Raw genomic sequence first — 12,823 nt, forward strand, 5'->3', positions numbered from 1 at the left:
AGAACATGGTCCTGGGATCTGTGTTTGTTTTTCTGCTTGGTGAGGTATAATTGCTATTTAATAATGGCTGATGTTTTGATATGTGTATATAATCATGACAATCAAGGTAATAAACATTACTCCCCCGCTAATTTGCTGTAACCTGTTGGAATCCCACCTTCCTGTCTCTGTCCTTCCCCCACCTTCCTCTCTCAACCACTGATTGATTAATTTGAAGAATTATATATAGATGGAATCATGGAATATGTACTCTTCTTTTTCTGTCACTTCTGTTATGTAGCATAGTTACTTTGAGGTTTATCCATGTTGTGTGCACAAACAGCCAATTCATTTTTATTGCTGAGTAGTATTTCATTGTGGGGATATTACCACAATTTGTTTGTTCACTCTCCTGATGGACAGGAGATGATGGACATTTGGGTTGTTTCCAGTTTGGGTCTATTACAGAAGAAGCTACTATGAACATTGGTGTACAAGTCTTTGTGTGGACAAATGTTTTCAGTTTTATTGGGGAAATACTTAGGAATAGATTGGCTGGATCCTATCACACGGGTTATATTTAACTTTTAAGAAACTACCAAGCTTTTAAAATAGCTTTACCGAGATATAACTCATATACCATACAATTCACCCATTTAAAGTATATAGTTTTTTCAGTTAATTCACATTGTTGCAATCTAATTTTAGAACATTTGTGTGCTTCAAATAAACCCCATACCCATTAGCAGTCACTTCCCACTCCTTACCCCAGAGTCCTTCCCCAGCCTTAGGCAACCACTAATCTACTTTGTCTCTTTAGATTTACCCACTCAGGACATTTCATATAAATGGAGTCATAAAATATGTGGTCTTTTTTTGGCTGTTCTTTTCATTTAGCATAATGTTTTCATCATTCATCCATGCTGTAGCATGCACCCATACTTCATTCCTTTTGATTTCTGGATTCCATTATATGGATATCCCACATTTTCTTTATTCATCATTTGATGCACATTTGTGGTGTTTTCATTTTGTGGCCATTATGAATGATACTGCCGTGAATGAACATTTATGTACAAGTTTTTGTGTGGACCTCTTGTGTACATACTTGTGAGTGGAACTGTTAGGGCATATGGTAACAAAGTGGTAATTTTACATCCCCACCACAAGTTCCAGTTCCACCATATTCTCACCAACACTTGGTATGATCAGACTTTTAATTTTAGGCAATCTGTTGGCAAAATTGGTGGAGTATAAAGGTATCTCATTGGGTTTAAATTTACATTTCCTAATGATAATGAACATCTTTTAATGTGCTCAGTTGCTATCCCTTTATCTTCTTTCGTGAAGCATCTGTTTAAATTTTTAAATGGAATTACATTTCTTATTCCATATTCCCATTACAAGTTATTTATCAGATATAATGACTTACAGATACTGCCTCTTGCTCTGTTGCTTGTCTTTTCATTCTTTTTTTTTTTTTTTGATGAGGGGGAGGTAATTGGGTTTGTTTGTTTGTTTGTTTATATTTGGAGGAGGTGCTGGGGATTGAACCCAGGACCTTGTGCATGCTAAGCATGTGCTCTACCACTTGAGCTATACCCTCCCCCCTCATTCTCTTAATAGTATCTTCTGAAGAGTAGAAATCTTCAATTTTGATTAAATTTATTTAAATATAATTTTCAGTTTTCAAATTTTAGGATTAGCATCATATTTAAGAAATTTTGCCTAGCCCAAGGTCACAAAGATTTTCTCTATGTTTTGTCCTTAAAGTTTTATAATTTTAGACTTTGCATATAGATATATGATCCATTTTTATACATGGTGCAGAGTTTGAAGTGCCACTTTCTTGCATGTGGCTGTCAAATTGTACCAGTATCATTGGTTGAGAAGACAATCCTTTCTATACTGAACTGGTTTGCATCTTGTCCAAATCAGTTGTCCGTATATATATTTGTTTATATATGGAAACAAACTGGACTTTCTGCTGTGTTCCACTCATGTATTTATATATCTTTACACCAACACCAAAAACCAATCGACAATCTTGATTACTGTAGTTTTCTATTTAAATCTTGAAATCAGGACATGCTAGTGCTCCAACTTTGTTTGCTCTTTTTCAAAGTTGTTTTGGTTATTCTAGGTCCTTTGCATTTTCATGTGAACTGTAGAATCGCCTTGTCAATTTCTACAAAAAAGTCTATTGGGAGTTTGATTTGGATTGTACCGAATCTTTAGCTTAAGACATTTTAACAATATCGGAGTCTTCCAACCCATGAATAAGGTATATACTTCCATTTATTTAGGTCTTTCAAAATTCCTTTCAGCATCGTTTTTAGTTTTCAGTGTTAAGGTCTTGCACCATTTTGGGGTCAGATTTATTTCTATATTTCATATTTTTTATATACTGTCAATGGCACTATTTTTAAAATTTGTATTTCTGACTTTTCATTGCTATCACACAGAAATACAGTTGACTTTTTGTATATTGATCTTGTATCCTCCAATCTTGATAAATTGACTTATTACTTCTAGAAGTCAGTCTAATCATTTAACTGTTAAACAATGAACTTCTAAAGAGATTTAGATAATAAGAACAAAACCTTGTATGTTTGCCCATGTTCTTAACCATTTCCAGTGTTCATTTCTTTGTGTAGTTCCATATTTCCATCTGATTATCTTTTTCCTTCTTCCTGAGGATTTCTTTTAACCTACTTCTTGTAGTGTGGGTCTGCTAGTCATCAAATCTTTCAGCCTCTGTATGTCTGAAAAAATTCTTCATTTTGCCTTCATTTCTGTAATATACTTTATTAGGTTTAGAATTCCAGCTTGATTATTTTTCTTTCGGTATTTTAAAATGTTGCTCTACTGTTTTCTCATTTGCATTGTTTCCAATGAGAAATCTGTTGTCATCCTTTTTGTTTGTTTGTTTCTCAGTATGAAGCATGTCTTTTTCACTCTGGATGCTTTTAAGATTGTCACTGTTTTAAGAATGTGATTTTGTTGTGCCTTGGTGTCGTTTTCTTCATGTTTCTTGTGTTTGAGGTTTGTTGAGGCTCTTGGATCTGTGGGTTTATAATTTTCATAAAACTTTGGAAAAACTTCGGCCATGATTTCTTCAAATATTTTTTCTGTATCTGCGTTCTTTCCTCTCTTTTGGGGACTCCAATTATGTATATTAGGCGGCTTGAAATTGATCCACAGCTCATTGATACTGTGTACAAGTTTAAAAATATTCTTCTGTGTGTTTTATTTGGATAGTTTTATTGCCATGTCTACATGTTCAGTAATCTTTCCTTCTGCAATGTCTAATCTACCAACTGACTCAACAAGTTTATTTTTTCACCTTAAACATTGTAGTTTTCATCTTACAGAAGTTTGAGTATGTTTCATATCTTACGTGTCACTATTTAACTATTGAACATATAGAATATAGTTGTAACAATTATTTATTGCCCTTATTTGCAAAATCTAACACCTGTGTCAGTTTTGGTAGGTTTTAATTGATTTATTTCTCTTCATTAGGGGTCATATTTTCCTGCTCCTTTGCATGTTTGACAATTTTTGTTTGGATGCTAGACATTTTATCTTTGGATGATGGATATAATTGTATGCCTATAAATATTCCTTAGATTTGTTCTGTAACTCAGTTAAGTTACTTGGAAACAGTCTGAACTCTAGCTGCCTAGATCTATATGCACCTAGATGCTAAACTCTATCTCATCAACTTAAAGTTTACTGTGATCTGCCTAGCTTCCCCCACTTCATGTACTGCAGCCTAAAATCTCTCCCAAGGCAGTAAACTGGGCAATTAGACAACTCATCTTTTTTTTTTTTAAAAACACCTTTATTGTGGTATGGTTCCTGTAAACTATATGTATTTAAGATGTATAACTTGATGAATTTTGATAGATGTATACACCGATGAAACCACCACCACAATCAAGATAGCTAGCATATTCATCACTCCCCAAGAAGTGTAATTTTCTAATTCCCAATTTATCCCTTCCCACCTCCTTTACCCCTGTTTCTGTTTTGTAAATAAGTTCACTTCTGTTCTTTTTTTTAAGACTCCACATATAAGCGATATCAAATGGCACTTTTCTTTCTCTTTCTGGCTTACTTCATTTAGAATAATGATCTCCATCCACATTGCTGCAAATGGCATTATTTTATTCTTTTTTATCACCGAATAGTATTCCATTGTGTATGTGTGTGTGTGTGTGTGTGTGTGTATATATATATGTACACACACACACACATAAACACCACATCTTCTTTATCCAGTCATCTATTGATGGACATTTGGGTTGTTTCCATGTCTTGGCTATTGTAAATAGTGCTATGACCACTGGGGTGCATATGTCTTTCTCAATTATATTTTTCTCCAGATAAATGCCCAAGAATGGGATTGCTAGATTGTATCATAAGTCTATTTTTAATTTTTTAAGGAACTTCCATACTGTCCTCCATAGTGGCTGTACCAATTTACATTCCCATCAACAGTGTAGGAGGGTTCCTTTTTCTCCACACCCTCTCCAGCATTTATCATTTGTAGACTTTTTAATAATGGCCATTCTGACTGGTGTGAGGTGATAGCTCACTGTAGTTGTGATTTCCATTTCTCTAACAGTTAGTGATGTTGAGCATCTTTTCAGGTGCTTGTTGGCCATCTAGACAACTCATTTATTTCTTGTTTCTCAGGGTTCACTGTCCTTTGTTATCTGATATCCAGTATCTTGAAGACCATTGTTTCATATATTTTGTTCACTGCTTTGAGCTGTTTCAAGCAGGAGGAAAAATCTTATCCTTGTTACCCCATCTTGTCCAGAAGAGGACATTTGTATCTGTATGTTAAAAATAAATTTCTCATTATTAAGACGCACGCACCCCAGCCCTAGTCTGTAAGTTAACATTTGAGAACCATTGCTGAAACCCTATTGGACTACTTCCCACTGATTTAGTTATCCATATGCTGTTGTTTCTATGTCTTTGCTTTTCCAGATCCCTAAGCTCCTGATCTTCCTTCCCTTTGTTTTCCCTGTCCAAATCTTAAAGAGTCTTCAGAGTTTAATCAAAATGCTATCTTCCCACTCTCAGAGAAGCAGGGCCTCCACCTGTCTGCTGAGAAAGTCATTCTTCCCTAAATGCTTCCATAGGAAATTTATTACACTTTAAAAATGTTATATTTTGCATTTTATGATAACTGCTCATCCATTTGTAAGATTCCTAAGGTCAGACACTGTCATTTTTGCACCAAGTAGGTATTGTATTGTACTGTAGCCTAAGGAATGAAGGAGGGCCTTGAAGGCAACAGAATAAGTAACAGAACTAAGCAGCACAGAGAACATCTCAGAGTTCGCATAAGGTGGTTTTAAAGCCTTGCTTTGGTTCAGGCACTCTAAGATTGGGTTAGCAAATTGGTTTCACCTTGCTTCGTGAATTTGATTGAATGGTATGTCATGAAGGATTCTGAGACCACACCTTGACTCCGTGAGAAAGCTAGCCATTAGAAATGAAATGTTGGAGTGTCTCAGGTATTTTGATAGTCTTGGCTAAACGTGTAGGATATTTTGAAACAATAGTTAACAAGTATATAATACATGTCAGGCAGTGCTCTAAACATTTATGCACATGTAAACTCACTTGCTTCCCCTGACAACACACTGAGGTAAGTTCTATCAATACCCTCATTTTGTAGATAGGGAAACTAAGGCACAGAGAGGCTAAGAAACTTGCTCAAGCCACACAGTTGGTAATTCTGGCTTTAGAGTCTATGTTTTTGTCACTGTTATACTGTCTTCATGTCGAACATTTAATGCTTCATAAAAATTGAGGTAGTTAGCACACATAGCTTTACTTTTCTAATATGGAAGGGACAAAGTAAATTTGTTGCTTGTTAATATAATGGTCCAAGAGTCCCCAACTTTTACCTTAGATTAGAAGGATTTATCCTTCATGATTCTTATCAGATTCTTTGTGTTTTATTTCTTTAGGATCCCTTGCCAGCTCCATCTTTGACCCACTCAAATCTCTTGTGGGTGCTTCAGGAGGAGTCTATGCTCTGATGGGGGGCTATTTTATGAACGTCCTAGTGGTAAGAACTTTGGGAATGGAATCTATGGACCGTTAAAAAATTTTTTTTAATTGAGTTATAGTCAGTTTACAATGTTGTGTCTAAAAAATTCTTTTTAACAGTTACTGGTATTTGGTTCAGGGAATCTTCATTTATCAATATTTCCTAAGCACTCATCTTACTTATGGCCACAAGAGTTTTCCTTTCATATTTTAGCTTTATTTTCTCCTCTAATCTCAAAAGTAATCAATACTAAATAAAATTTTAAATTGAAAAATAGAAAGTCAAAATCTCCAATTCATTATGTTAACAGTTTGATATACATGCTTTCAGACATTTTCTATACATATTCAAAATTCTACCAATAGTAATACTACAAAAGTGGAACCACCATTATATTGTTCTGCATCTTTTTTTAAAAAAGGACTTTCTTTCTTTCTTGGTGGGGAGGAGGTAATTAGGTTTTTATGTGTCTATTTTTAATGGAGGTACTAGGGATTGAACCTAGGACCTCGTGCATGCTAGGCAAGCACTCTACCACTGAGCTATACCTCCCCCTTGTTCTGCATCTTAACATAAAGTGTCCTCACCATCTACTCATGTCAAAACACAGAAATCCAAATTAATCTTTTCAAGTGCTCCTTAGCATCCTTTATATAGCTGTATCCTGACTTATCTAATCCTTCATTGAAAAAAAATCTGGGGTGCTTTTCACATCCACAAATAATGCTGTAAGGGATGTGCTTTCACATTTACCCTTTTTGCGACTGTGTGATTCTTTTTGTAGGTAAATTCCTAGAAGTGGATTTACTGGATGAAGGCTTTACCTTTTCATAGATAAATGCCTCCAAGGTTGTGCATATCGTTTTACAGGCTCATGATATAGCATGTGAGATGTCAACCACTTTTAAAAACAGGCTAAAATCTTAACTAGTTATTAACCCTTTAACCATGTAGATATGCTTTAAAAATACTCTAGGGAGAAAAATAAGAAGCAATTACAAAACTGTTCCAAAAATAGAAGTCATTTAGAAAAATGTTTTTCAAACTTTGGATTGCAACCCATTAGTGGTTGGAACTCAGTTCAAGAGATTGTGACCAAAAATTTAACAAACAAAAATTTCAGTTTGCATTATGTGAAATAAGGGTAAATATGATTTAGTGTATGTGTATACTGGATTGTTATATAAATTATTTCTTACTGTAGGTCATGGTCATGACAGATTGAAAATAATTGATTTAGAATAAACACAGCTATTTCAGCATCTTTACTCTTGGGAAGAGAGTTAATAACTTGAAAGGGCAGGGAGAGGTAACTCAGGTTGAAGTGGAAGTGTCTTTTTGAGTCTGATCAGTCCTCTAGTAACACATGAGGGTACTGCAAGCTGGTCTGAGATTTTTCAAAGCTAAAATCAAACGGGGATTTTTGCACCAACATTTAAATTTTTTTTGAAATTATGTAAAAAAATTAAAGTAATACTCAAATTTTAGTGAAGTCTTTGCTAACTCCTACTTAAAAAGAGGATTAAGGTGTATCAAGTGAATATTAACCAAGAAATTTGGAAATATTTCATCAGATTTAGTTTGATACCATCTATCTATCTATAACGTGTTAAGTGTTAACTTTATATTACTTATATTTAGATTATTTCTTCCTAATAAAATAGTGTATAGTTTATACTAAGGAGTTAAATCTCAGGTATTACTTTGTTCTCCAAAATACGCCAGCATTGTACTTCCCAAAGACATTTGAAAACTAGGCTGTAACACTGATGCTTTGTTTTGCAAATATCTGACACTCACACTTTATTTTAAAGGAAAAAGTAGATGAAGGGGGAGTACAGGTGAGGTTTCATTTGCCAACAGATGGTTTATATTATTATTATTATCTATCTCTCTTTGCAAGAATTTTCGAGAAATGATTCCTGCCTTTGGAATTGTCAGACTACTGATCATCATCCTTATAAGTAAGTGTGTTTTGTATACACTTCACACCTTCAGTTTTATTGGTTCAGCCTTCAGAAGGCCAGCTCATCTTCCTTGATACTAACATGCAGCACAACGCTAGCTTACAGTCAGAAAGAACTGTCAGCTCCAGAGCCCTGAGCAGAAGTTGTGAATGGAATTTTCACAGCCCCTGGTGAGTGGCTCTTAGAGGGGCCTTTTCTTTCTGGGGTGGGGGAGTCAAGAGAGTAGCGCCCTAGGCATTCTGTCTACTTCAATCACAATAACATCATTTATGTTTTATATAGTGGAATTTTCTTATTCATACATTGGATTCTGTATATGATTTTGTCTGAAAAGGGAAAGTTTGAAAATCATTGATATAATCTATTTTCTTCCTCAATTTCTTAAGTTTCAGGTTAAAAAAAAAAAAAAAAAACTACCAACAAACCGATCTAGGATATAACCAGGGAGTGGTGGCTGAGGACTGAAGATGAGAGCAGAGGTGAAGGAACTGAAAGGGTCAGGGAGCCAGAAGGATGAATGATGATACCTGAAAACTGGGTTTGCTTCTTGTTGGGTGTGGAGCCAATAGACAAACCCACACCAGAGAGTAGGAGGAGGAAGGATTTATTACTTGCAGCAAGGACACCAGTGGTATTTCCTAAAGCAGTGTCTCCCCGAACAGGAAAACTGGGGAAGTTTTAAGCTAAGGATACATGCATATTCATGAAGGGGCTTGAGCAGCGGAGAATTCAGCATAGAATTGGGGTAAAAGGTCAACAAGAGTCCAAGTCTTAATTGACTGAAGTCCGGAGGGTCTACACCATCATTCCATCCTCTACCTGGGTGGGGCCTTGGTTCCAGCAGAACTCAATGATATATTATTATGTACATCCCTGGAGGAGGACCTAGGCCTCTGCCTCATCACTGTACTATTGTTTGACTCCCCCTTCTCTGCCTTCCTTGGTTCCCTTAAGATCATCAATTACGGAGACCCGTTCAAGGGCAAGCACTGTAGCCAGGCTTAGATCACAAAATGGCTTAGGCCAGAATGGGTTCTCTTATGTCAAGACAGCCATGCCTGGTTCTCTTTCTCTGGGGACCCCCAAACCTGTCTTCTCACAGTGTGGCTTTTGACATCCCCAAGGATTATAGTGGAGAAATACCTGCTAGAGGAGCTTAGGAAGTACGTTCAAGCTGGAGAGGAGGTGGAATTTTAGCTGCGTTTGAGAGTCAGGATTTTGGCTGGTGGCAAGTCATCCACAGTAGGAAAAAACAAGAGCAAAGGCAGGGCTGATAATTTGATTTCTGGACCTGCTCCTGCTAAAGCTGAATCTGCACGGAGGATGTGGGGAGAAGGCAGGCCCTGGGGTCACGCTGTGGGGTCAGTCTTGAAGGGCAAGACGGAGGTGACACTTGACACAGGCTAAGATTCTGGCTGTCCACATGGTAAGAAAAAATGATTCTGCTACTTGGTATCAAGAGTTCAGTTACCGCCTTGTGGGAATAGGGGCAACTACCTTCAAGGAACGAGACTCAACTTAGTTTGTGACCAGTTTAACTGTAAAAATAATATTTCATCCTCAGAGAAAAGAAGTGACTTATTTCTGGTTTCTTTCTTTCCCTGTAAGAAATCCAAAAAGTGAGGGAAAGTGGTCAGCACAGAAAGGAGAGCAAGTGTCTGGGAGTTAGCAGAGAGGCTGGCTGGACAGAGCCGCCTGAGTTGTTAAGAGTCATAACCATCGGGCCAACTGACGTCCTTTAAAATCAAACGATCCCCATTTCTGGGCTCTCAGATAAAGTACATTCTTTACTGGGCGTGTTTCCCCTAACAAACAGCCCCAAGTAATGCCTACTTTATCAAACCCCACCACCCTTCAAGGACCCTAAACCTTTTACCTCAACTACAGCCAATCAGAGACTTGCATACAAGCCAGTCAGGCACCTTGTGACCCGACCTTATAAAACACCCCAATAACCTGCCCTTGGGGCTCATGCAGGCACCCCTCGCCTGTGTGGCTCGCTGTTGCCTATGGCAGTGTACCCTAATAAGCTCCTTTCTATTTTTATACTTAACCTCTGGTAAATTCTTTTACCAACCCACGTGCCACTGGCTCACCAACTGTCTGCCCCGCTGTGCACACAATAACCAGAGCCAAGGGACAAGATAGAAAACTATTATTACGTAAGTCACCTGGGTCTTCAGTCAGTCTGCTTCCTTCAGGTAATTATGAATGATTTTTTGTAAAATAAGCCTCAAACCCTCAATGGGGAAATGGTTTTAATATTCTTAATACTCTTGCACAGGGCTAGCTCCCAATGTAGTTTATGTAACATTATGTCACTCTTGAAGTAAGTCATGAAGTCACTGAATGAGGTGCTTTTATTAGATCCTATAAACATAGGTAGGACACACTAACGTCAACACTCCCCAGACAACATTTCTAAAAGTTCTTTGGCCTGGTTTACCCACTACTGAAAATGAGAGAAGTTACAGCAAACTCCAGATTAATCAAATGCATATACATCTTAATTTTAAACACACTTCCTTGGGAAAGTGTATAGTTTTTTTTTTAAATGGTAAATATTATTCTTAATTGTAAAGGACAGTTGGCCTTAAGGACCTTCCTTCATTAAGCATTGTTTGTTGGATGTATTTTCCAACAAAGCAACTGAGCTTTCCCGGAAAAAGTTCAGGAAATCTCACATTTTCATCCTTCCAAAAAAATCCATATAAAGGCAACTCCCTTAAAATGAGTGTCCAGTTTTATTGAGGACAATGATTTGGTTTATTGGAATGAGGGCTTCTTTTCAGGTGGGAAGATAAGTCTCAGTTTAGAGACTGCAGCAACTTAGAAGTAAACTCCCCTTGGAAAACAGAAAGGGCCAGGCAGAGATAAGCTGGAAGGGGCCAAACCCAGAGAGAAGTGGAATGGAGAAACAGACATGCTGAGGGTTACAAAGAGGGTTTGAAAGGAGGCCTCCTACTCATGGAAGACTAGACCAAAGTTACTGCAGGAAATCAGCCCTGTTCTCCAGCAGTGGTTTACTCATACTTTCCAAGACCTATTTCTGTTATTTCCACTGGATCAGAAAATGCAAATGATGATCGAAAATACAATACGACCACATATATCTAGCATTTTGTGTGACAGTCATTTACAGTTAAATTAATATTGAGTACTTCCTCGACCTCAATTTCTATCCAGTGACGTCAATGTCAATATCGTATTGAAAGGGAAACTAGCCAGAACACATGGTCCCGATGCTATTTTCCCAAAGGCAAGGACTAGGTCTTTCCATCTCTGGGGACACTCACTAAGTAGAGCACAGGGGACTGGGATTGGGGGATGGGTGTGGAATGTGATAGCTGCAGGAGATGTTTCCAAGAGCACATGTAGGGCAGAGTTCTTCTAGGCCAAGAAACCCGGAAGCTCCTTTAGCATCACAGATCTGACTGATCTGAGGAATGTCCAAGTTCTGGCTCTCACTGCTCTAAGAGAATATGGACTCATTTCCTCTCCTGGCCTATCTTCTGTACTCCTGGTGGCAATTAGAGGTGATTAGTGTGGTGGGTGAGAATGGAAACCCCCAGTCAGACTGCTTAAGGTTCAAATCCCACCACCAGCTCTGAGCTTTGTGGCCTTGGGCAAATACCCGACCTTTGTGTCTTGGTTTCTCTATGTATGAAATGCCCATCATGCCTCACTCGGATTGCTGCAATAGCAGTAATTAGCTGGTATGCCTGCTCCTATAATTGCTCCCTTATAGTCTATTTTCTATAAGGCAGCCAGAATCATCTTTTAAAATCATAAGTCGGATCATGTCACTCCTGTGTTCAAAAGCTTTTGAAGGGTAAAGGTCAAAGTCCTTACAATGGTCCCTAAGGCCCCTTACACGATCTGTCCCCTGCTACCTGTTTGATTGCATCACCTACTACTTGATCCCTGACTTTAGTCCAGAATCACTGGGAGGTCTTGTTCAAACACAGACTGCTGAACCCTACCTTTAGAGTTTCTGGTTCAACAAGTCTGGGGTGGGCCTGAGACTTCATCTCTAATTAAAGTTCCCAGGTGATGCTGGGATCCCCAGCGGGGGGGGAAGAGAACCATACTTTGAAATCCACCTATGCAGCAGGATCAACTGCTCAAACACACCAGGCACAGCCCTGCCTTAGGGACTTGGTGCTTTAATCTGCATGGAAGACCCTGACTTCAAAGGTCCTTCATCCATCAGATGCCATATTCTCATTGAGCTACTCCCCAACTCTCCTGTTAAAAAAATCACACCCTACTCCCAGCATTCCCAATTCTCATTCTTTCTGCCTGTTCTCTGTAGCACTAAGCACTGTGTGACATAGTGTATGTTTCACTTGTTCGTCTGCCTTCCCCAATTAGACCATCAGCTCCATGAGGCAGTCTGATCGGTTCACTGCAGTATCTCCACCACCTAGAACAGAGCCTGGCACATAGGAGATAATAAATACTTATTGTATACATAAGTCTATAAAATGGGATAAAGATAGTACCTATTTCGTGAGGATTAATGATACAAGGTTAGTCCACATAAAGCTCTTAGAACAATACCTGGCACAGAGTAACCTCAATAAATGTTAGCTGCCACTGTCGTTAGAGGCGAACCGAAAACAACCGGTGCCCTGCTGTGGAGACCCTGGGGCTTCATCCGGCTCTTTTCCCTTTTAGTCTTGTCGGATATGGGATTTGCGCTCTACAGAAGGTTCTTTGTCCCTGCAAACGGGTCCCCGGTGAGTTAAATTTATTTATTTTTTTAAGTGAAAATATGTTTAACTTATCATATCAA

The 12,823-nt window shown here is 38.0% G+C and overlaps 2 protein-coding genes and 1 non-coding gene across 7 annotated transcripts in view; 1 reads left to right on the plus strand and 2 right to left on the minus strand.

Moving 5' to 3' along the window:
* The window catches only part of AKIRIN1 (akirin 1), a 90,660-nt gene that overhangs the window by 68,651 nt on the left and 9,186 nt on the right, over positions 1–12,823 (minus strand). The gene's annotated exons all lie outside the window — the stretch shown is intronic.
* RHBDL2 (rhomboid like 2) overlaps positions 1–12,823 on the plus strand; it is a 72,440-nt gene that overhangs the window by 57,943 nt on the left and 1,674 nt on the right. For all 5 annotated transcript variants that reach the window (XM_072974720.1, XM_015246513.3, XM_031684071.2 and 2 more), the window contains 3 exons: positions 5,976–6,076; positions 7,962–8,022; positions 12,706–12,767. In XM_072974720.1, the coding sequence (XP_072830821.1) occupies positions 5,976–6,076; positions 7,962–8,022; positions 12,706–12,767 (224 nt within the window). The remainder of the gene's footprint in view (positions 1–5,975; positions 6,077–7,961; positions 8,023–12,705; positions 12,768–12,823) is intronic.
* TRNAA-AGC (transfer RNA alanine (anticodon AGC)) lies at positions 6,539–6,610 on the minus strand. The gene has a single exon. It is a non-coding gene; the product is annotated as a tRNA-Ala (tRNA).

The sequence above is a fragment of the Vicugna pacos genome, chromosome 13 (assembly GCF_048564905.1).
Source record: "Vicugna pacos chromosome 13, VicPac4, whole genome shotgun sequence".
Taxonomy (NCBI): Eukaryota; Metazoa; Chordata; class Mammalia; order Artiodactyla; family Camelidae; genus Vicugna; species Vicugna pacos.